Source organism: Bombina bombina, chromosome 6, assembly GCF_027579735.1.
Source record: "Bombina bombina isolate aBomBom1 chromosome 6, aBomBom1.pri, whole genome shotgun sequence".
Taxonomy (NCBI): Eukaryota; Metazoa; Chordata; class Amphibia; order Anura; family Bombinatoridae; genus Bombina; species Bombina bombina.
Window position 1 is genome coordinate 436,340,996 of NC_069504.1, and position 21,720 is coordinate 436,362,715.

Consider the following 21,720-nt stretch of genomic DNA (forward strand, 5'->3'; position numbering starts at 1 on the left):
AAAGAGGCAATATAGTTGCATTAAAGTCTCTGGAGAGGAATATAGGCAGCTATCTGTGAAGATCCAGGCCAGGATCCAGGAAACAGCAATCTAAAAAAAGAAAAAACAGAAGCGCCACATGGCCCAATATTGTTTGGTCCAAAATTGTAGATCTTAAGATAGACAAACAGACTCACATTTAGGAGAGCACCTCAGTTAGTGCTAATAGTTAGTGCTAATGTGCGGCCGACTTCATGTTTGTTCCAATGATCCAATCAGAGTATCAGACTGTTCAGACAGGAAGGCGGGTCAGACAGGAAGCCGGGCAGGCGGCAGCAGATGAAAAATGTCACGTGAACTCGGCAAAAAGCCGGTCACGTTCAAAATAAAAAAATGTAAAAAAATAAATAAAGAATTAAAAAAAAAAAAAATACCAAATATTTAGTGACTTGGGACAAATGCCGCCCCCAAAAAACTGCCGCCCTAGGCACCGGCCTTGTTGGCCTTTGCAATAATACGCCCCTGCCCATGTGCTTACTCTGTAATGGTCAGTCATTGTTTTTAAATGTTTTAATAAATATACTTGTATTGGGTCAGTCCTTTCCTGGTTATTAATCTTGGAGTCTTTTGTGCAAAACCCAAAATCAGGTTCCATATAGTTCATAAGACTACTTAGTGCCGGAAAAGTATTATAAATAACCTCTGTGAACAATAATGGCCTCAATTTATACACTTATTGAACATTTCGCTTGATTAGCAGATTAAAAAATACAAAATACATACATTTTTTTTCAGAGCAAATTCAAGAATATTAAATAGTAAACTTCTTAGTAATATATTCCTCCCAAACAGCTTTCATCTGTATGTAAATATTGAAGGGACATTAAACCCATTTTTTTTTCTTTCATGATTCAGATAGAGAATACAATTTAAAAACAACTTTCCAATTTACTTCCATTATCAAATATATTGCATTCTTATGTTATCCTTTGTTGAAGAGATACCTAGGTAGGTAGCGTGCACATGCCTGAAGCACTACATGACAGAAAATAGTGCTGCCATCTAGTGCTCCTGCTAATGTAACATTGTTGCAAAACTGCTGCCATATAGTTCTGCAGACACGTGCACGCTCTTGAGCTTACATTTCTGCTTTTCAAATAAGGATAACAAGAAAAAAAGAAAATATCATAATAGAAGTAAATTAGAAAGTTGTTTAAAATGTTATTTTCTATCTTAATCATAAAAGAAAAAAATTGGGTTTTATGTCCCTTTAATGCATCTAGACTTCCTAAAATAGTATTCTTCTAATTGTAATGAATGATTACATTCTTGCAACCATTGTGCTATTGTTGGGGTAGAGATACTTTTCCCATTTCTGGCTATAAGAACGTTTAGCAAACAAAAGACAACAATTCCTTCCCTTCAGCGTTCAATGCTAGGGCACACAATGTGGAGCCTTAATTATACTCAGTACCAACTAGCTAGAGATATCAACTTTCATATCACACATAGCCACACAGGCTGATTTACTGTTGGTTGATCTCACACTCTGACGGTGCTTCCTCGCACCTCGATACTGAGTCTTTCCGCTTGTCCGTTTGTCTCAGCTGCACACCAAAGACCTCTCCACAGACACCCTGTAGTGTGTGAGCATCCGTTGCCTGTATTGCCATGCTCACTTCTTGGTCTACTATCCGTGACTTCTTTGACAAGTCACGTCAGCTGTACTGTTTCTTTTGGTTCTCTTCGCCTTCTTTAGAATCAGCTGTGGGCATCTGCTTGTGGCTCTTTTCTAAATAGATAGTGTCACTTATAAAACCTCAAGTCTTCAGCCCTTTAATGCTCCACCCGTTGCCAGTGATGAAAAGTTGGGGAGACTTGGATTAGTTGAATTACTGATTTGACCAGATGTGTATTTAAACCTGTGAAGGGGAGTAAATACTCAGTCTATGATTACGGCAGGGGAAGCTGAAACACGTAAGACTGTTTTGTTGTTGCTACCCTGTTTATTTGAGTGAACAAGTTTTTTACTGATGCTTTTTATAGTACTTTGACAATAAATGTTTCCATTTTATTTGTGAGAGGATCAGGTCTTCTGCATTTTTTGAGTATAAGAATTATTACTTACTATTTTAAATAGCTTCTTTTGTATTGGGGTAATTTTTTTTTTGGTACCTTATTAAACTGCCATAGGCAAAGATCTAAGGGAATAGGGGTTGCGAACAAATTGGGCGCTTCCTTCACAATTTCTAACCAGATTGGTGGTATTCTGGGGCATTGCCACCATATATGAACCATGTTTCCCACTGGGCTATTACATCTCCAAAATAGCTTTCTAGGGAGTTTATATATTTTCTTACACCTAGCTAGTGTTAAATACCATCTTTGTAGGATTTTTATACTCAATTCCAACAATTCACTAGATAGGAAGATTTCTCTTTATCGCAGTAACATTTTTTGATGAATCTATGAGGAATATATTGATGTTTAATTCTGTACTCCTCCTGTAAATATAGTACGGAGTGTGACCAGAGAATAAGTAAGAGAAAGAGAGCGTGTTTTAAAGGAGAAGTTTTCCTACATAAAGTCTCAAAATTTGTTACTGTTCTCAACATATTCCTCCTGTGCAGATCGGTTAGTATTTAAGAATGGCATTTTTGATACACTAACCAATTTATTTATTACTTATTGTTACATACCAGACAACCATCTTGCAATGGGTTCCACATCTAGTAGCTTGTAAGAAGTACATAAAACTTTTAAATAATCATCATTTGTTTGCTGATGAAAAGTTTATAGCAATTGGAGAAACTAAACATACCAAAATATATGGGCAATAGATGGGCGGAGCTTGGTGGCCAATTTTGACTCCTAACAAATGATGAATATTTTAAAATTTCAAGTACTACTTACAAGCTTATAGATGTGGGGCCAGTTGCAGGATACTTCTCTTGTATGTATCAATAAGTAATCAAAATGATGTATTGGTCTAGACTGTCCATTTAAGACTAAATTTCTTGACAACCTTATGAGCATCTATGAATTTTAAATTTCAACTAAAATCACATAAAATATGTGTATGTTAGAATGTTATTATTTGCTGGATTGACCAGTAAAATACACAGTTTTAATATATTCATAGTCTTCCACCAGAATCAAATCTAAAGATAACTAAAGCACATGGCTGAAAAGAAAAATATGGCAGCGAAAAGGTTAAATATATGTACTTGTATTATTTTTTATCTGTTTTTCTGCTATTACCTTTGACAATTGTGCTTTTTCTACTAATCAGAGAGGTTGTGGTGCTTATGGTAAGTTTATTTGACCCTAAAACATAATATACAGTAATTGTTTTGATCAGTGTAGGAGCTCATTTACATCTGTACACAGCAAAGCAGCTTACACCTTTTTTTTATCATTCTTATAAGGTACCAAACATGTATGACTATTTGAAAATACATGTTTATTCTGAAAAGGAACTGCATTAGTAAACCCATGAGGTTAAATCCACTTTCGATTTTCAAGTTTAAGAAGGTTGCAAGTCAATGTTTTTCTTCTCTACTCTTTTCTTAACAGTCAGTGGTGTATTGTCATGGGGGGCGAATTGGATTCTTCCAAGGTGATATACGACTTTTATCAGATGACATGAAGACTTTGAGGCCTACTATATTTCCAGTTGTTCCAAGACTACTAAACAGAATGTATGACAAGGTAATTTTTTTAATGCTTTTTATATAATATTTTTAAGTGTTGTGTAGTTGCTGTAGATTGATGTACTTAAACATTCCACCATTTGACTACATTTATATTTGACTATGCTAAACTTATTAATTTATATTATACCCATGGTTCCATACTGAGCTGTACATGTACGGTTGACAGTAATACTCTCTCTGGTGCTGTCAATTTTCTCTCATCCATGTAACTAACACTGTACCAGATTGTGCTTTTACAACAGCTTGGCTGCCCTATCCATGTGGCAGCCTGTCCTAGATCTCCCCATCTTCTCATCTTGCTCTCTTAACACCCAGTAAATTGTACTTTATACACCTAGACATCAAATTCAATATATGTGCAGCATATGCATCTGACCTGAAATATATTTAGGGCTATAAAAAGTGTTGCTGGGGACAAGTTTTTAATATGACATTATTTTTACGGATATAGTTTCTGTACATGGAGGTTGCTGGGTACATGCTTCTGGTCTAAGATCATTTTGTGTTTATTGCTGGTATAAATGGGAAATCCTTTGTTACCTGTCTAGTATTTTTGTAGCGAATATCTTTTTAAGAAAAAGTAAACTCAAGTTACTGCTATTTTCTCTGGCCTCTGTATATTTTCTCATATTTTGTCCCACAACCAGACTGCCCAAGCATCGCCTGGTTAGCCCAGCAACATCAAAAAGATCTCAAAGCAACAACATACAGAAATCATACATCAGCCTAGAACATACAGTCTCAGTTGTAAATATGAAACCATATGAACTTTTACCAAAATTAGTTATAATAAGACTGTTTATACTGCAGAACCAGGTGATCAATTTGCTCCAGCATGACTTTATAGCAGACATTCCAAATCTCCCTGAAGTTCAGAGAGTCTCCCTCATTGTAATAGTGGCTCCCTGATGCCCACAAATAAAATGCAATCTCCCTGAAACTACAAGTACCATAATCCAACAGGGCTCAAATCCGGAAACAGTGTTTCTTTAAGGGATATAAACAGTTCAGAGTATCGTCCTCCTATGTAGGTGCGCTCAGGAAGCAAACGATGATGGTGGTCGACGGTTTCCGAAGTGTAGAAACCAGGCTGCTCTTCCGATATTAAACAAGGTAAGGGGTATCTGTAGCGAAGGAAAGAAGGCGCCAAATAGGGTGATATCGCTACAAACAAATTTGTTGGCAAAGTGATATAGGTTATTACTCACAAGCCGGGCGGCACTGGATGGGGGGGTAGCCGGTGAAGCCACCTCCCTGAAATGAGTTTTTGCAGGTTGGGATGTCTGTTATAGCACCATTATCACTAAGGTGTGCATGCGTGCACGCACACACCTTTTTTTTTTTGCACACACAGCTTCATTTTTTTTAGTGAGCACAGCCTTGCAGCCCAAGTAGCTATATTATTATTTTGCTTTTTAAAAAGGCTTAGTATAAAGTTTGTACTGTATGCTTACTTATGTAGAGGGAAGGGGTAGGTTGGCAGAGTAGGGCAATGCCGATGCTGGCTGTAGGAGAGGTCTTGAGCTGGAAGTTTTAGAGGTCCGACTTAGCACCAGTCCGGGCAGCCTTCACGATAAAGGGCAGTTACTGTAAGGGAATAATGGAGTGAGTACTCTAAAGGGTCATCGTACTTTAATAATTGATGGCCCTATAACATTATGACGATCCTTCACAAATAAATGTCAAGTTGAGCATAGTTTATTTGCATGCAAACTTTTGTTTTGTTCTGAATTTTAAATAGACCATGCCATGCTCTGAGGAGGGTATGGTACAAATGAGCAGATTACACAAACAAGAATTACAAGTTGGTCTTAATTTGTAAATTCTCATGATAACCAGTTTTGGCCTTAAAATGATGGCTTTAAACAGTTTTATTGATGGGCAGTTATGAAGAAATAAAGGTCCAGATTACGAGTTTTGCATTAGAGGCTGTGCGGTGCTAACGAGCAGTTTTCCCTCAACGCTCACTTACCTACAGCGCTGGTATTACGAGTTTTCAGAAACCTGTCGTTAAAAGACAAGAAGTGAGTGTTGAGCAAAATTTTCCTCATTACCGCACTCCAATACCAGCGCTGCTTAAGTCAACGGTGAGCTGGTGTAACGTGCTCGTGCACGATTTCCCCATAGGAATCAACAGGGAGAGCCGGCTGAAAAAAGTCTAACACCTGCAAAAAAGTAGCGTAAAGCTCCCTAACGCAGCCCCATTGATTCCTATGGGAAAATAAAATTTATGTTTACACCTAACACCCTAACATGAACCCTGAGTCTAAACACCCCTAATCTTACACATATTAACCCCTAATCTGCCGTCCCCGACATTGCCGACACCTACATTATATTATTAACCCCTAATCTGCCGCTCCGGACACTGCTGCCACCTACAATATACTTATGAACCCCTAATCTGCTGCCCCCAACATCGCCGCCACCTACATTATTATTTTTTAACCCCTAATCTGCCGCTGCCAATGTCGCTGCAACCTACCTACACTTATTAACCCCTAATCTGCTGCCCCCTATGTCGCCGCCACTATAATAAACATATTAACCCCTAAACTGCCGCATTCCCGCATCGCAAACATAAGTTAAATATTATTAACCCCTAATCTGCTGTCCCTAACATCGCTGCCACCTACCTACATTTATTAACCCCTAATCTGCCGTCTTAAATATAATTTCAATAAAATATTCCTATCATTACCTAAATGATTCCTATTTAAAACTAAATACTTACCTATAAAATAAACCCTAAGCTAGCTACAATATATCTAATAGGTACATTGTATCTAGCTTAGGGTTTATTTTTATTTTACAGGCAAGGTTGTATTTATTTTAACTAGGTACAATAGTTATTAAATAGTTATTAACTATTTAATAACTACCTAGCTAAAATAAATACAACAGTACCTGTAAAATAAAACCTAACCTAAGTTACAATTATACCTAACACTACACTACACTACAATTAAATAAATTACATACAATTAGCTAAATTAAATTAGCTAAAGTACAAACCCCCCCCCACTAAATTACAGAAAATAATAAACAAATTACAGAAATTTAAACTAATTACACCTAATCTAATAGCCCTATTAAAATAAAAAAGCCCCCCCCCAAAATAAAAAAAAACCCTAGCCTAAACTAAACTACCAATAGCCCTTAAAAGGGCCTTTTGCGGGGCATTGCCCCAAAATAATCAGCTCTTTTACCTGTAAAAAAATACACACAACCCCCCCAACAGTAAAACCCACCACCCACACAACCAACCCCCCAAATAAAAACCTAACTAAAAAAACCTAAGCTCCCCATTGACCTGAAAAGGGCATTTGGATGGGCATTGCCCTTAAAAGGGCAGTTAGCTCTTTTGCCGCCCAAACCCTAATCTAAAAAATAAAACCCACCCAATAAACCCTTAAAAAAACCTAACACTAACCCCCTGAAGATCGACTTACCGGGAGACGACTTCATCCAAGCCGGGCGAAGTGGTCCTCCAGATGGGCAGAAGTTTTCATCCAAGCCGGGCAGAAGTGGTCCTCCAGACGGGCAGAAGTCTTCATCCAGACGGCATCTTCTATCTTCATCCATCTGGCGCGGAGCGGGTCCATCTTCAAGACATCCGACGCGGAGCATCCTCTTCTGGCGATGACTAACACAGAATGCAGGTACCTTTAAGTGACGTCATCCAAGATGGCGTCCCTTAGATTCCGATTGGCTGATAGAATTCTATCAGCCAATCGGAATTAAGGTAGAAAAAATCCTATTGGCTGATGCTGATAGGTTTTTTTAGTTAGGGTTTTATTTGGGGGTTTGGTTGTGTGGGTGGTGGGTTTTACTGTTGGGGGGATTGTTTGTATTTTTTTACAGGTGAAAGAGCAGATTACTTTGGGGCAATGCCCCGCAAAAGGCCCTTTTAAGGGCTTTTGGTAGTTTAGTTTAGGCTAGGGGTTTTTTTTAATTTTGGGGGGGGGCTGTTTTTATTTTAATAGGGCTATTAGATTAGGTGTAATTAGTTTAAATATCTGTAATTTGTTTATTATTTTTTGTAATTTAGTGGGGGGTTTAATTTAATTTAGTGGGGGGTTTAATTTAATTTAATTTAGCTAATTGTATGTAATTTATTTAATTGTATTTAATTTAGTTAATTTATTTAATTATAGTGTAGTGTTAAGCAGTGGCGACTCTAGGAAAAATATATAGGGGGGGCACATAAGATACCACAGTCAAACTGGGGGGGCGGACACTAATAATTTTCACCACTAAATCATACCACTGAAAATAAACTAAATAAAAATATATAAATAAGATTCCAAAATACCAGAGTAATGCGATATGCAATGATACCTTTTAATTCTACCAACCAAATACTTAAAAGACAAGCTAATTCACAATCAGGATGTTAAACGGATAGTCTATTCAAAATTAGACTTTCATGATTCAGATAGAGCAAGCAATTTTAAGCAACTTTCTAATTTACTCCTAATATAATTTTTTCTTCATTCTCTTGGTATCTTTAGTGGAAAAAGCAAGAATGTAAGCTTAGGAGCTAGCCAATTATTGGTTCAGAACCTGGGTAGGGATTTCTGATTGGTGTCTAAATGTAGTCACCAATTAACAAGCGCTACCCTGGTGTTGAACCAAAAATGGACCAGGTCCTAAGCTTACATATTTACTTTTTTTTTTAAAAGATACCAATAGAATGAAGAAAAAATGATCAAAGTATTAAATTAGAAAAATGTAATCATGAATTTTTAATTTGGACTAGTCTATACTTTTTAAGGGTGCAGAGCCATGCCATCATATGAGGGTGTCTTACTGAATAAGGTTTGAATAAGAAAAGATCTGATTGCTCATAATTTGATTGGCATCATGGGAGTAAAAGAACAGCAGATACAATACAAAATATATAAACTAATTGCTTACTTCTATTTACCTATTTCTTCTCTTGGTATCCAAGAGAGCATACTGAGGTAGACTCAGAAGTGTGCATGTGTATTAAGCACTATAGCAGCAATATTTTAAATGTTTGTAGCAATATGATACATATAGTGCACAATACACATGCACACTTCTGTGTCTACCATAATATGAATGCAAACTAATTTGTTATAATAAATATTGATTACTGCTTAGGAAATAAAGTGCTATATCAACAGAGTGAATCATTCATTCATCAACGTGTATTATTCTCTTCTTAGTTCTTACGGTTCTTACCCCCATCTGGTTATGCTTTTTAATTTTTTTTAATGATTGAGAATTTGAGAATGAGATTGACCTGCTTCTAAAGTCAACTTACACACAATTGGCAAGAAGGAAGTAGATATACAGTTAGTTGATGCCTGGTAATGGTATGGTAAAAAGTAAATTTACAAATTTGGGGACTTTTTTTTTTAACGTTTGGAAATTGTCACAACGGTTTACACTCTGTCTATCTGAGTATGATCCTTCCTCTTACCCCAAATCAGCTCTCTTCTCTTTGGACGTCGTCACGAACCGGGACCGGTCTTTCTGACAGTGCCACACTGTCTGCGCCACCACAGCAGTCCACACTCAGCCAGTGCCTGCTCCTTCCCCCGCGCTGCAGAATCTGCACACACAGACACATCACCTGCTGGCTCCTGGCTGGCTCCTCCTCCCTCTTCCTCTCCAGAGTCTCCGGTCATATTCCTTTTGCTGTGGAGCCTGTGAAGGAACATGACCGTCTGGAACTGATCTGGAGGAGGAGGAGCAATTGCCAGCATGCATGCCATATTTTGCTATTTCATGGCTGGGTAGGAGTGCTGTGTGGAGAGCCGGCATGAGGCACGTGCTGTGTCATGGTGTGTGGGTTGTTTCCAACTTCTTCCAGAATCTAAATTGAACACAGGGGTCTGTGACTGGGAGGCGCGCTGCCGCTGCACAATTTACCCGCCTTAGCCTCAGCTCTCCTCATCTGACCTCAGAGTGACTACTACTAGCTACTACAGTACTAATTCTAATTTCTAAACATGTTTTTTGTTGATCTAACATCTGTCTTGTCTCAAAATAAAAAGCAACCGTTACCAGAACAAAAAGATATGCACAAACACAAAATACTCCTCCTCCTCCTCCAGCATTATAGAAGTGCCGGGGCTGGCGGGGGGGGCAAGCCATATTCTGGGGGGGGGGCAAATGCCCCCCTAGCCCCCCCTGTAGCGACGCCACTGGTGTTAAGTGTAATTGTAACTTAGGTTAGGTTTTATTTTACAGGTACTTTTGTATTTATTTTAGCTAGGTAGTTATTAAATAGTTAATAACTATTTGCTAACTATTCTAACTAGTTAAAATAAATACAAACTTGCCTGTAAAATAAAAAAAAACCTAAGATAGCTACAATGTAACTATTAGTTATATTGTAGCTAGTTTAGGGTTTATTTTACAGGTAAGTATTTAGTTTTAAATAGGAATAATTTAGTTAATGATAGGAATTTTTAGTTAGATTTATTTTAATTATATTTAAGTTAGGGGGTGTTTGGGTTAAACTTAGATTTAGGGGTTAATAACTTTAATATAGTGGCGGCGACGTTGGGGGCGGCAGATTAGGGGTTAATAAATGTAGGTAGGTGACGGCGATGTTAGGGACCGCAGATTAGGGGTTAATAATATTTAACTAGTGTTTGCAAGGCGGGAGTGCGGCGGTTTAGGGGTTAATATATTTATTATAGTGGTGGCGATGTCCGGTTCGGCAGATTAGGGGTTAACATTTTTCTTTTAGTGTTTGCGATGTGGGAGGGCCTCGGTTTAGGGGTTAATAGGTAGTTTATGGGTGTTTGTGTACTTTTTAGCACTTTAGAGTTTTATGCTACTGCTTTGTAGTGTAAAACTCTTAACTACTGACTTTAAAATGCAGTACCAGTCTTGACAGGAGAGGGTCTACCGCTCACTTTTTTGCAGACTCGTAATACTGGCGCTATGCAAGTCCCATTGAAAAAAAGAGGATACGCAATTTACGTAAGTGGATTTGCGATATTGCCAAGTCTGGCCAAAAAAGTGAGCGGTTGACCTGTACCTGCAAGACTCGTAATACCAGTGGGCGTTAAAAAGCAGCGTTAGGACCGGCTAATGCTGCTTTTTAAGATTACCGCAAAACTCGTAATCTAGGCGAAAGCATGGTTCATACATATGAATGCTGATAATTCTGGGAAAAATATTGTATTATTTAGAAAACTGAAAGAAAGATAATTAAATTAGTATCCCGCAAGAAAACACTGTCAGACAAATATATTAAAGGGACAGTCTACACTAGAATTTTTATTGTTTTAAAAGATAGATAATCCCTTTATTACCCATTCCCTAGTTTTGGATAACCAACACAGTTATATAAATACACTTTTTACCTATGTGATTAACTTTTATATAAGCCTCTGCAAACTGCCCCCTTATTTCAGTTCTTTTGACAGACTTGCATTTTAGCCAACCTGTGCTGGCTCATAGGAGCTCCACGTGCGTGAGCACAGTGTTATCTATATGACACACATGAACTAACAGCCTCTAGTGGTGAAAATACCCTGGGTGGCCTTCAAGGGCTTAGAAATTAACATATGAACCTCCTAGGTTTAGCTTTCAAAGAATACCAAGAGAACAAAGCAAAATTGGTGATAAAAGTAAATTTGAAAATTGTTTAAAATGACATACCCTATCTGAATCATGAAAGTTTATTTTGGACTAGACTGTCCCTTTAATTTAATAAATGTAGCTATGATTATCTAAATGTTTTCTAGTGCCATTTAGCCACTTCAGTGCCAGGGGTTTGAGATATTCCATAGTTTTACTGTGTATACTATATATTAGCTAATTTGCTTTGAATTATTATTTGTTTTGTTTATGATACCCTGTGCTTTCAATAAAAAATATTTCTCCGCTGCTGTCACTTTCTATTTTTCTCTCTTTCTCTCCCTCTCTCCTTGCTCTCTTGTCCCTCCTCTCTCCGTACCATGTTTACACTATTCTCTCTCCCCTCATCTCCTTTCCTTTCTCCTCTTTTCCCTCTCTCTTATACAGGGAGTGCAGAATTATTAGGCAAGTTGTATTTTTGAGGATTAATTTTATTATTGAACAACAACCATGTTCTCAATGAACCCAAAAAACTCATTAATATCAAAGCTGAATAGTTTTGGAAGTAGTTTTTAGTTTGTTTTTAGTTATAGCTATTTTAGGGGGATATCTGTGTGTGCAGGTGACTATTACTGTGCATAATTATTAGGCAACTTAACAAAAAACAAATATATACCCATTTCAATTATTTATTTTTACCAGTGATACCAATATAACATCTCAACATTCACAAATATACATTTCTGACATTCAAAAACAAAACAAAAACAAATCAGTGACCAATATAGCCACCTTTCTTTGCAAGGACACTCAAAAGCCTGCCATCCATGGATTCTGTCAGTGTTTTGATCTGTTCACCATCAACATTGCGTGCAGCAGCAACCACAGCCTCCCAGACACTGTTCAGAGAGGTGTACTGTTTTCCCTCCTTGTAAATCTCACATTTGATGATGGACCACAGGTTCTCAATGGGGTTCAGATCAGGTGAACAAGGAGGCCATGTCATTAGATTTTCTTCTTTTATACCCTTTCTTGCCAGCCACGCTGTGGATTACTTGGACGCATGTGATGGAGCATTGTCCTGCATGAAAATCATGTTTTTCTTGAAGGATGCAGACTTCTTCCTGTACCACTGCTTGAAGAAGGTGTCTTCCAGAAACTGGCAGTAGGACTGGGAGTTGAGCTTGACTCCATCCTCAACCCAAAAAGGCCCCACAAGCTCATCTTTGATGATACCAGCCCAAACCAGTACTCCACCTCCACCTTGCTGGCGTCTGAGTCGGACTGGAGCTCTCTGCCCTTTACCAATCCAGCCACGGGCCCATCCATCTGGCCCATCAAGACTCACTCTCATTTCATCAGTCCATAAAACCTTAGAAAAATCAGTCTTGAGATATTTCTTTGCCCAGTCTTGACGTTTCAGCTTGTGTGTCTTGTTCAGTGGTGGTCGTCTTTCAGCCTTTCTTACCTTGGCCATGTCTCTGAGTATTGCACACCGTGTGCTCTTGGGCACTCCAGTGATGTAGCAGCTCTGAAATATGGCCAAACTGGTGGCAAGTGGCATCTTGGCAGCTGCACGCTTGACTTTTCTCAGTTCATGGGCAGTTATTTTGCGCCTTGGTTTTTCCACACGCTTCTTGCGACCCTGTTGACTATTTTGAATGAAACGCTTGATTGTTCGATGATCACGCTTCAGAAGCTTTGCAATTTTAAGAGTGCTGCATCCCTCTGCAAGATATCTCACTATTTTTGACTTTTCTGAGCCTGTCAAGTCCTTCTTTTGACCCATTTTGCCAAAGGAAAGGAAGTTGCCTAATAATTATGCACACCTGATATAGGGTGTTGATGTCATTAGACCACACCCCTTCTCATTACAGAGATGCACATCACCTAATATGCTTAATTGGTAGTAGGCTTTCGAGCCTATACAGCTTGGAGTAAGACAACATGCATAAAGAGGATGATGTGGTCAAAATACTCATTTGCCTAATAATTCTGCACTCCCTGTACTCCCTCTTCTCTTTCTCTTTATTGTCTTTCTCTCCTCTCTCCCCCTGTTTCTCTCTCACGGCTTCTCTTATTTTTCTTTTTCTTGTCTCCATCTTACTATGTTTAAATGTTTTCCCTCTCCTCACCTTGTCCTCTCTCCAATTTCATTCTCTCTCTTCTTTCGCTCTCCACTCTGTTCTTCTCTCTTCTTTCATCTCCTTAACCTCTCTCTCCTCCTCTTCGTCCCTTCTGTCTGCCTCTTCCTACTCTTTTCTTTTTCTCATTTCCCACTTCTCACACTTACTTCTCCTCTGTTTTTACTCTTTTCTCACTCATCTTCCTCTCTGCAATCTATTCTACATTCATCTCTCCCTCTGCTTTCTCTCTTACATCTTCTTCTCTTCCCTCATTTTCTCTCCTCTCTGTTCTTTCTCTCTGTTCTCTTCTTGCTTTTATCCTCCTACTTTCTCTCTCACTTCCTTCTGTCTTCTCTCTCTTTGCTATCTCTTCTCTCTATATTTTCACTCTTCCCTCTCTCCTTTATCCCTCTCCCTCGGTGGTTTCTATTTTTTCTCTCTTCCTTCTTTCTGACATATCACTATAAACATTAAAAAGGTTAAGTTAAAGCTGCTTACTTTGATTTTTATACTAACAAAAAGTGCATATTTGTGCAGTACTGGTCTATGAAATAAAGTGCCACTCTCACAGCTCTTCTGGTGGAAAATACATGCACCACAACAACATGTTATACATTTGAAAATTTGTTTTCTAAACACATCATAGAATTGTAATGGTTATGATCAGTGGTGTATTTAGTTTTTGTGCTTCCCTTATATATTATGTATTTCTCACAACTGGGTGACAGGACTCAGGCCCTTCTAGATAACTGGGCTTACTTGATTTGTTATAAAATTTATAAATAAAACATAGTGGGCTAGATCACAAGTGGTGCACTATTTAGCACTTTCGCTTGCGCGTAAACTTTGCTAGAAGTAAGCTTGTTGTGTGCATCGGGTAGGGCACGTATTACAAGTTGAAAGTAAAAAGTTTGCACAAGCAAAACCCAATGTGTGCTAAACAAAGAACTAAGGACAAAGGACCACATTAACTTATTCTCCCCCATAGACTTCAATGGAGAGCGCAGAAGAAAAAAAACAAACACTTGTTATGCATATTTCACATTTCAATGTTCTTCACATATAGGACAATGTTGTTTTTATTGTAAATATATATTACTATATATATTATCTGTATATACCTATAACAGTATATCTATTCCTCTATAGGTATGGATATGCTTTTTTGCATTAACATTATCAGATATATATAGAACTATATATATAATTAATTAAAGGGACAGTCTAGTATAAATTAAACTTTCATTATTCAGATAGGACTTTTAATTTTAATCAACTTTCCAATTTACTTTTATCATCAAATTTGCTTTCATCTCTTGGTATTCTTAGTTTAAACTAAACATAGGTAGGCTCATATGCTAATTTCTAAGCCTTTGAGGGCTGCCTCTTATCACATTCTTTTTAAATCTCTTTTCAACACAAAGAGACAGAAAGTACACATGGGCCATAAAGATAACACTGTGTTCAGGCACAGGGGGTTATTTAAGATTTAGCACAAACCAATGCTAAATTTAAGACAATAGATAATAAACAGTCACAGTCATGTGATCAGGGGGCTGGATGAAGGTTCTTAGATACAAGGTAATCACAGAAGTAAAAAGTATATTAATATAACTGTGTTGGTTATGCAAAACTGGGGAATGGGTAATAAAGGGATTATCTATCTTTTAAAACAATAACAATTCTATGGTAGACTGTCCCTTTAATAACAATTGCATTTTTTTCTTTGTGAAGATCATAGGAATGTAAAATATACATAACGCGTTTTGTCTTTCATGATTTAGGTCTAACGCAGTGTCGGGTTAGTGCACATATTTCTTCTTGAAATATTAAAACATATTTATAATAATTATTATACCTACTGTAAAAATGTACAGTATATATATTCTATGGATTTTTTTAGAATTTGTTACAGAATGTATTATAATAATTAATAATTATTATTTATATACTGTATATATATATATATATATATATATATATATATATATATATATATACATATTATATTCTATGGATTTTTAAATGTATTCATATTATGTTTAGTGTAACTTTCTTTTTTAAGCACTATCCTCTACTCAAGGTTTTCAGTCGTGCTAACCTGATGAACGTAAAATGTGATTGCCCTCTTGCAACTTGTAATACAGGTATACCCCGCTCATACAGCGGGTTAGGTACTGGAGCCCCGCTGTAAAGTGAAAACCGCCTTAAAGTGAAACAAGGCAGTTTTAGCTTTCCTTTCACTTGCCCGTGTGTTTAAAAACTTGAAAACATGTCTGAACTAACATATGTTAGGGGTGCATTAGTGCTACGTTTAGTTTAACCCTAGCACAGCACAATATTCAATTAGTATTCAATAAATACTGTACCTGTAAAATAGTGACAATTACTGTAGTAAAATTTGCCAGACTATAGCACTGAGACACAGATTGCACTGTAATGCTGTAGACGGTGAACTGTGCATAACAAAGTGTTGCCAGTTACTTTTCTGCAATCTCACGAAGATTACAGCACTGTTTCAAAGATTGAACTTCAGCACCACAAAGCGCTGTATTAGCGAAGCGCTGTAAAGTGAAGCGCTGTAAAGTGAGGTATACCTGTATAAGCACTCTTTCCGTCAGGCGCAAAAAGACGATATTGCTTGCACGACAGTTGTAATCTGGTCCAGTATAGGGGAGGTTCATCATCATGCTGTACAACTACATTTAAAAGTTTTCTTTCCACCTAACTCCTGCTTCCTCAAGCACAGGTTTATGTGCCCTAGGCCACAATCATTTTAATACTGTAATGAACTGCTAACGTAACTTTTTACAATTATCATTAAAGACATTTGTTTCATTTTACTGTGTACCAGATCTTTAGCCAAGCAGATACACCAGTTAAGCGCTGGATACTTGAATTTGCATCTAAAAGAAAGGAGGCAGAAGTGCGCAGAGGAATTATTCGAAACAATAGTATATGGGATAGGCTACTTTTTAATAAAGTACAGGTAAGAAAACGAGTATAGCTAAAATAACTACAATGTTAAAAAAAGTACCTAACACCATTAAAATAAATCTGCTTAATTGTAATCTTACTTCTGTATGTGTGATAGTTTTATCAATAGTTTTTCATCAGATCAGATAAGCAGTATGATTAATATAAACTATACAAGTCATATCTATTAAGAATAAAATGCTTTATACAATAAGAATATAAAGTTAGCCTTTTTTCTTAAATACAGGCAAGCCTTGGAGGTTGTGTTAGAATGATTGTAACAGGTGCAGCACCAGCCTCCCCTACTGTTCTGGGATTTCTACGAGCAGCTCTTGGATGTCAGGTAAATTTAAAGTGAATTGTGAAAGCCAAGTCAATTTGTTATATAATAAATAATGTACCCTTCTGTCTTAGAAGTATAGATCTCTTCAAGGGCATCTTACAAAACCTGATATTACAGTTGTAGGTGTTATCAATACTTTTTGTGTATTGTCTTCTGACAAAAATTAGCTTGTTGTTTAAAGAGGCCTACAATTCATATATCAGATATAGTATACAATTAAAAAAACAACCACAATTTTTTATTTTTTATTTTCTAGCCTAGGTTTTTTGGGTTCGATTTTGTTATTTTGGGGAGTTACTTTAATGTGGGGTCTTTGTATTTTTTTTTTTATTTTTCCAAAGAGCTGGTCACTTTAATGCAATGCCCTATAAAGGGCCCTTTTAAGGGCTATTTAAATATATTTTAGTGTTAGGGTTTAGTTTTTTTTTTTAGTGTAGTTCTAGTTTGCATTGGGAGATGGCGGTTTAGGCTTTCATCTTCTAAACAACCCCCCATACCTGGATGGAGTTGATTAGGTGAATATTGTTAGTTAGTATTTTGTAGGCCTTAATCTCCTAACCACCCCTTATACCTGTATGGGGGTTGATTAGGTAATTATTGATGGATACCATTTATTAGGCCTTAATCGCCTAACCATCCCTCATACCTGTATTGGGGTTGATTAGGTTAGGGCAATTTATGGAATAATAGTGCATTTTTCTACAATTTTTAAAATATTATGCATTCTTATGTATGATGCATATTCTTTTAACTATTGTATATAAAATAATATGTATTTTTTTTCTTGTTGCGTTTATTATTGTAAACATAAATATATATTTTAAAATTGATATCTGTGTTACAAAAGGCATCCAGTTATGTAATACTATAATGATAATGCAACTTAACATAAGTATCTATTTTAAAAATATATTTATATTTACAATAATAAATGTATCAAGCAAGAATATCTACATTTTAATTTATATATCCATTATACATGACCATACATTTTATTTAAAAGATTGTAGAAATAATGTTGTCAGGCCTTGCATTGATGTTCAATATTTAAACAGCTATGCATGTATATTGCATAATGGTTTAAGTATTGCATATACATTAAAATGTATTTATGTTAACTTGTTGTGTTTATTAATGATAACATAGATATATATGTTAATATATATTTATGTTATAGTAGTCAGTATCATTAAATTATATTTTTACATAACATGCATGCAGTTATGTAGACTTATAATATTAATTACTATGCGTAAAAGGTATTTAATGAACTAAATTACTCTCACCTAAAAGGGCTACCCCGCAGTATTCTGAGATCTCCCAATACTCAGATATGGAATGGTTAGAAGAGAAAGAAGGTTTGGGGAGCTAGGTGATATGGATAGAAACACACAAATATGATAAGTTGTCTATGACATACAACTAATTTATTCTCTTAAAATCACTATTAAAAACTAAGCACATCACTATTAAAAATATAACAAACCTAAAAACAGACACTGAATCCTATTGTGGCCACAAATACTAGTAAAAAGGTTAATCAAATAAGACAGCCGTCTGTTTGCATGCAGACACCTGTGATGATTCGTATTCAGCTGCACAAATAAGCTTATGTCTTTAAGTAGTATATTACCAGGCAGTCCTTAAGTAGTGTATTATCAGGCCTTCTTGTTAGTTGCCAAAATTAAGGAGGACAGTTTAGTCCTGTTAGTTACTGGATAAGTGGAAGTATACCCAGAAAACAAACACGCTGGATGCTAGCAGAAGATTTGGAGCTCATATGCGGTCAGAGGAAAAGCAGTATTAGTTGCAGCTGAAAACACACGGAGGTCCAGTAAGAGGGTCAGTGGGGTCTACTTTATACTTTCACTTATCCAGTAATTAACAGGACTAAACTGTCCTCCTTAATTTTGGCAACTAACAAGACGGCCTGATAATACACTACTTAAGGACTGCCTGGTAATATACTACTTAAAGACATAAGCTTATTTGTGCAGCTGAATACGAAATCATCACAGGTGTCTGCATGCAAACAGATGGCTGTCTTCTTTGATGAACCTTTTTACTAGTATTTGTGGCCCCAATAGGATTCAGTGTCTGTTTTTAGGATTCTTATATTTTTTAATAGTGATGTGCTTAGTTTTTTAATAGTAATGTGCATAGTTTTTAAAAGTAATGTGCTTAGTTTTTTAATAGTAATATGTTTCAGATTTTAAGAGAATACATTTTTTGTATGTCATAGACAACTTATCATACTATTTTTAGCGCTCCCCACACATTCTTTCTCTTATAATATTAATTATACTGTCATTAATTAGAAATAATAAACACAACAAGCAACATTACCTTTTAATTTATATGCAAATATTTAAATATTCTGCATTCTACATAACAATGCATCATTTTAAATATTGAATGTTTATGTGTAGGGCCTTAGGTTCTACAGTTAGTTTTAGGTTATGGCAGATTAAGGGTCAATGTTTAACCCCTTAACGACCGAGGACGTGCAGGGTACGTCCTCTAAAAAAATACCCTTAACGACCAAGGACGTACCCTGCACGTCCTCGGTCTGGAAAGCAGCTGGAAGCGATCCTGCTCGCTTCCAGCTGCTTTCCGGTTATTGCAGTGATGCCTCGATATCGAGGCATCCTGCAATAACCTTTTTAAGCCATCCGGTGCAGAGAGAGCCACTCTGTGGCCCTCTCTGCACCGGAGATTGTTGGCTTACCGCATTGGTGGGTGGGAGGCTGGTGGGAGGCGGGTGGTGGCCATCGATGGCCTTGGCGACGTGCAGGAGGGGCGGGATCGTGGGCGTGGGTGATCGGGGGCGCGCACTGACGCGTGCGCGTGCACGGGGAGGGAGCGGGTGGGAACCGCTACACTACAGAAAAAAAGTTAAAAAAAAAAGCAAAAAAAAGGGAATAAAAGTTTTTTTTTATTAATCAATTAAGGTGTTGGGGTTTGTCTGTGAGGGGGGGTGAAGCTACACTACAGAATTTCTATTTTTTTTTTTTAAAAAAACGTTTTTTTCTTGAAACTGGGTACTGGCAGACAGCTGCCAGTACCCAAGATGGCCCCCAATAATGCAGAGGAGGAGGGTAAGAGAGCCGTTTTGGGGGTGGATCAGGGAGGTTGGGGGCTAAGGGGGGATTCTACAAAGCAGCATATGTAAATATGCTAAAAAAAAAAAAAAGAACAAATTAAAAAAACCTTTTATTTTAGTACTGGCAGACTTTCTGCCAGTACTTAAGATGGCGGGGACAATTGCGGGATGGGGGAGGGAAGGGAGCTGTTTGGGAGGGATCAGGGGGTCTGATGTGTCAGGTGGGAGGCTGATCTCTACACTAAAGCTAAAATTAACCCTGCAAGCTCCCTACAAACTACCTAATTAACCCCTTCACTGCTAGCCATAATATACGTGTGATGCGCAGCAGCATTTAGCGGCCTTCTAATTACCAAAAAGCAACGCTGAAGTCATATATGTCTGCTATTTCTGAACAAAGGGGATCCCAGAGAAGCATTTACAACCATTTGTGCCATAATTGCACAAGCTGTTTGTAAATAATTTCAGTGAGAAACCTAAAATTGTGAAAAATTTAACGTTTTTTTAAATTTGATCGCATATGGTGGTGAAATGGTGGCATGAAATATACCAAAATGGGCCTAGATCAATACTTGGGGTTGTCTACTACACTACACTAAAGCTAAAATTAACCATACAAGCTCCCTACATGCTCCCTAATTAACCCCTTCACTGCTGGGCATAAAACACGTGTGGTGCGCAGTGGCATTTAGCAGCCTTCTAATTACCAAAAAGCAATGCCAAAGCCATATATGTCTGCTATTTATGAACAAAGGGGATCCCAGAGAAGAATTTACAACCATTTATGCTATAATTGCACAAGCTGTTTGTAAATGATTTCAGTGAGAAACCTAAAGTTTGTGAAAAAATTTGTGAAAAAGTGAACAATTTTTTTTATTTGATCGCATTTGGCGGTGAAATGGTGGCATGAAATATACCAAAATGGGCCTAGATCAATACTTTGGGATGTCTTCTAAAAAAAAATATATACATGTCAATGGATATTCAGGGATTCCTGAAAGATATCAGTGTCCCAATGTAACTAGCACTCATTTTGAAAAAAAGTGGTTTGGAAATAGCAAAGTGCTACTTGTATTTATGGACCTATAACTTGCAAAAAAAGCAAAGAAAATGTAAACATTGGGTATTTCTAAACTCAGAACAAAATTTAGAAACTATTTAGCATGGGATTTTTTTGGTGGTTGTAGATGTGTAACAGATTTTGGGGGTCAAAGTTAGAAAAAGTGTGTTTTTTTCCATTTTTTCCTCATATTTTGTAAAAAATTAGAGTAAATTATAAGATATGATAAAAATAATGGTATCTTTAGAAAGCCCATTTAATGGCGAGAAAAACGGTATATAATATGTGTGGGTACAGTAAATGAGTAAGAGGAAAATTACAGCTAAACACAAACACCGCAAAAATGTAAAAATAGCCTTGGTCCCAAACGGACAGAAAATGGAAAAGTGCTGCGGTCATTAAGGGGTTAAATTATATGCTTTGTCATGTACAATGCATATTGTTTAAAGTATTGTAGATATCGTAAAAGGGATTTAATAGTTGCTTAATATTATTTGAAATATAAACATATATTTTCAAATATATATTATTTTAAATAATAGTAAGCAATTATTAATTCCCTTTTAAAATATCTCCAATACTTTAAATAATGTACATTGTACATAACAATGCATATTTTGTCAAGGAGATGAGGTAAACGCCGGACCAGAATTGAGCTACAGTCCACCACTTCTTAAAAGGGGTGTCGATCTAGTAGGGTGCAAGGGATCAAGTCGGTCTTTTAGTATGTTGTCAGCAATTTGACGAGGCACTTAGGGATACCACTTGTTTGGGGGTGCTACCTTCTAGGAGGAATCGGGGACTGCAGCAAAATGCAGATGAGCAGCGTTGCTTGGACACACTCCTTT

At 36.9% G+C, this 21,720-nt stretch overlaps 1 protein-coding gene across 2 annotated transcripts in view; it reads left to right on the forward strand.

Annotated features, from left to right (window-relative positions):
• ACSL6 (acyl-CoA synthetase long chain family member 6) overlaps positions 1-21,720 on the forward strand; it is a 166,892-nt gene that overhangs the window by 100,214 nt on the left and 44,958 nt on the right. For both annotated transcript variants that reach the window (XM_053717195.1, XM_053717194.1), the window contains exons 11-13: positions 3,556-3,690; positions 16,245-16,379; positions 16,614-16,709. In XM_053717195.1, the coding sequence (XP_053573170.1) occupies positions 3,556-3,690; positions 16,245-16,379; positions 16,614-16,709 (366 nt within the window). The remainder of the gene's footprint in view (positions 1-3,555; positions 3,691-16,244; positions 16,380-16,613; positions 16,710-21,720) is intronic.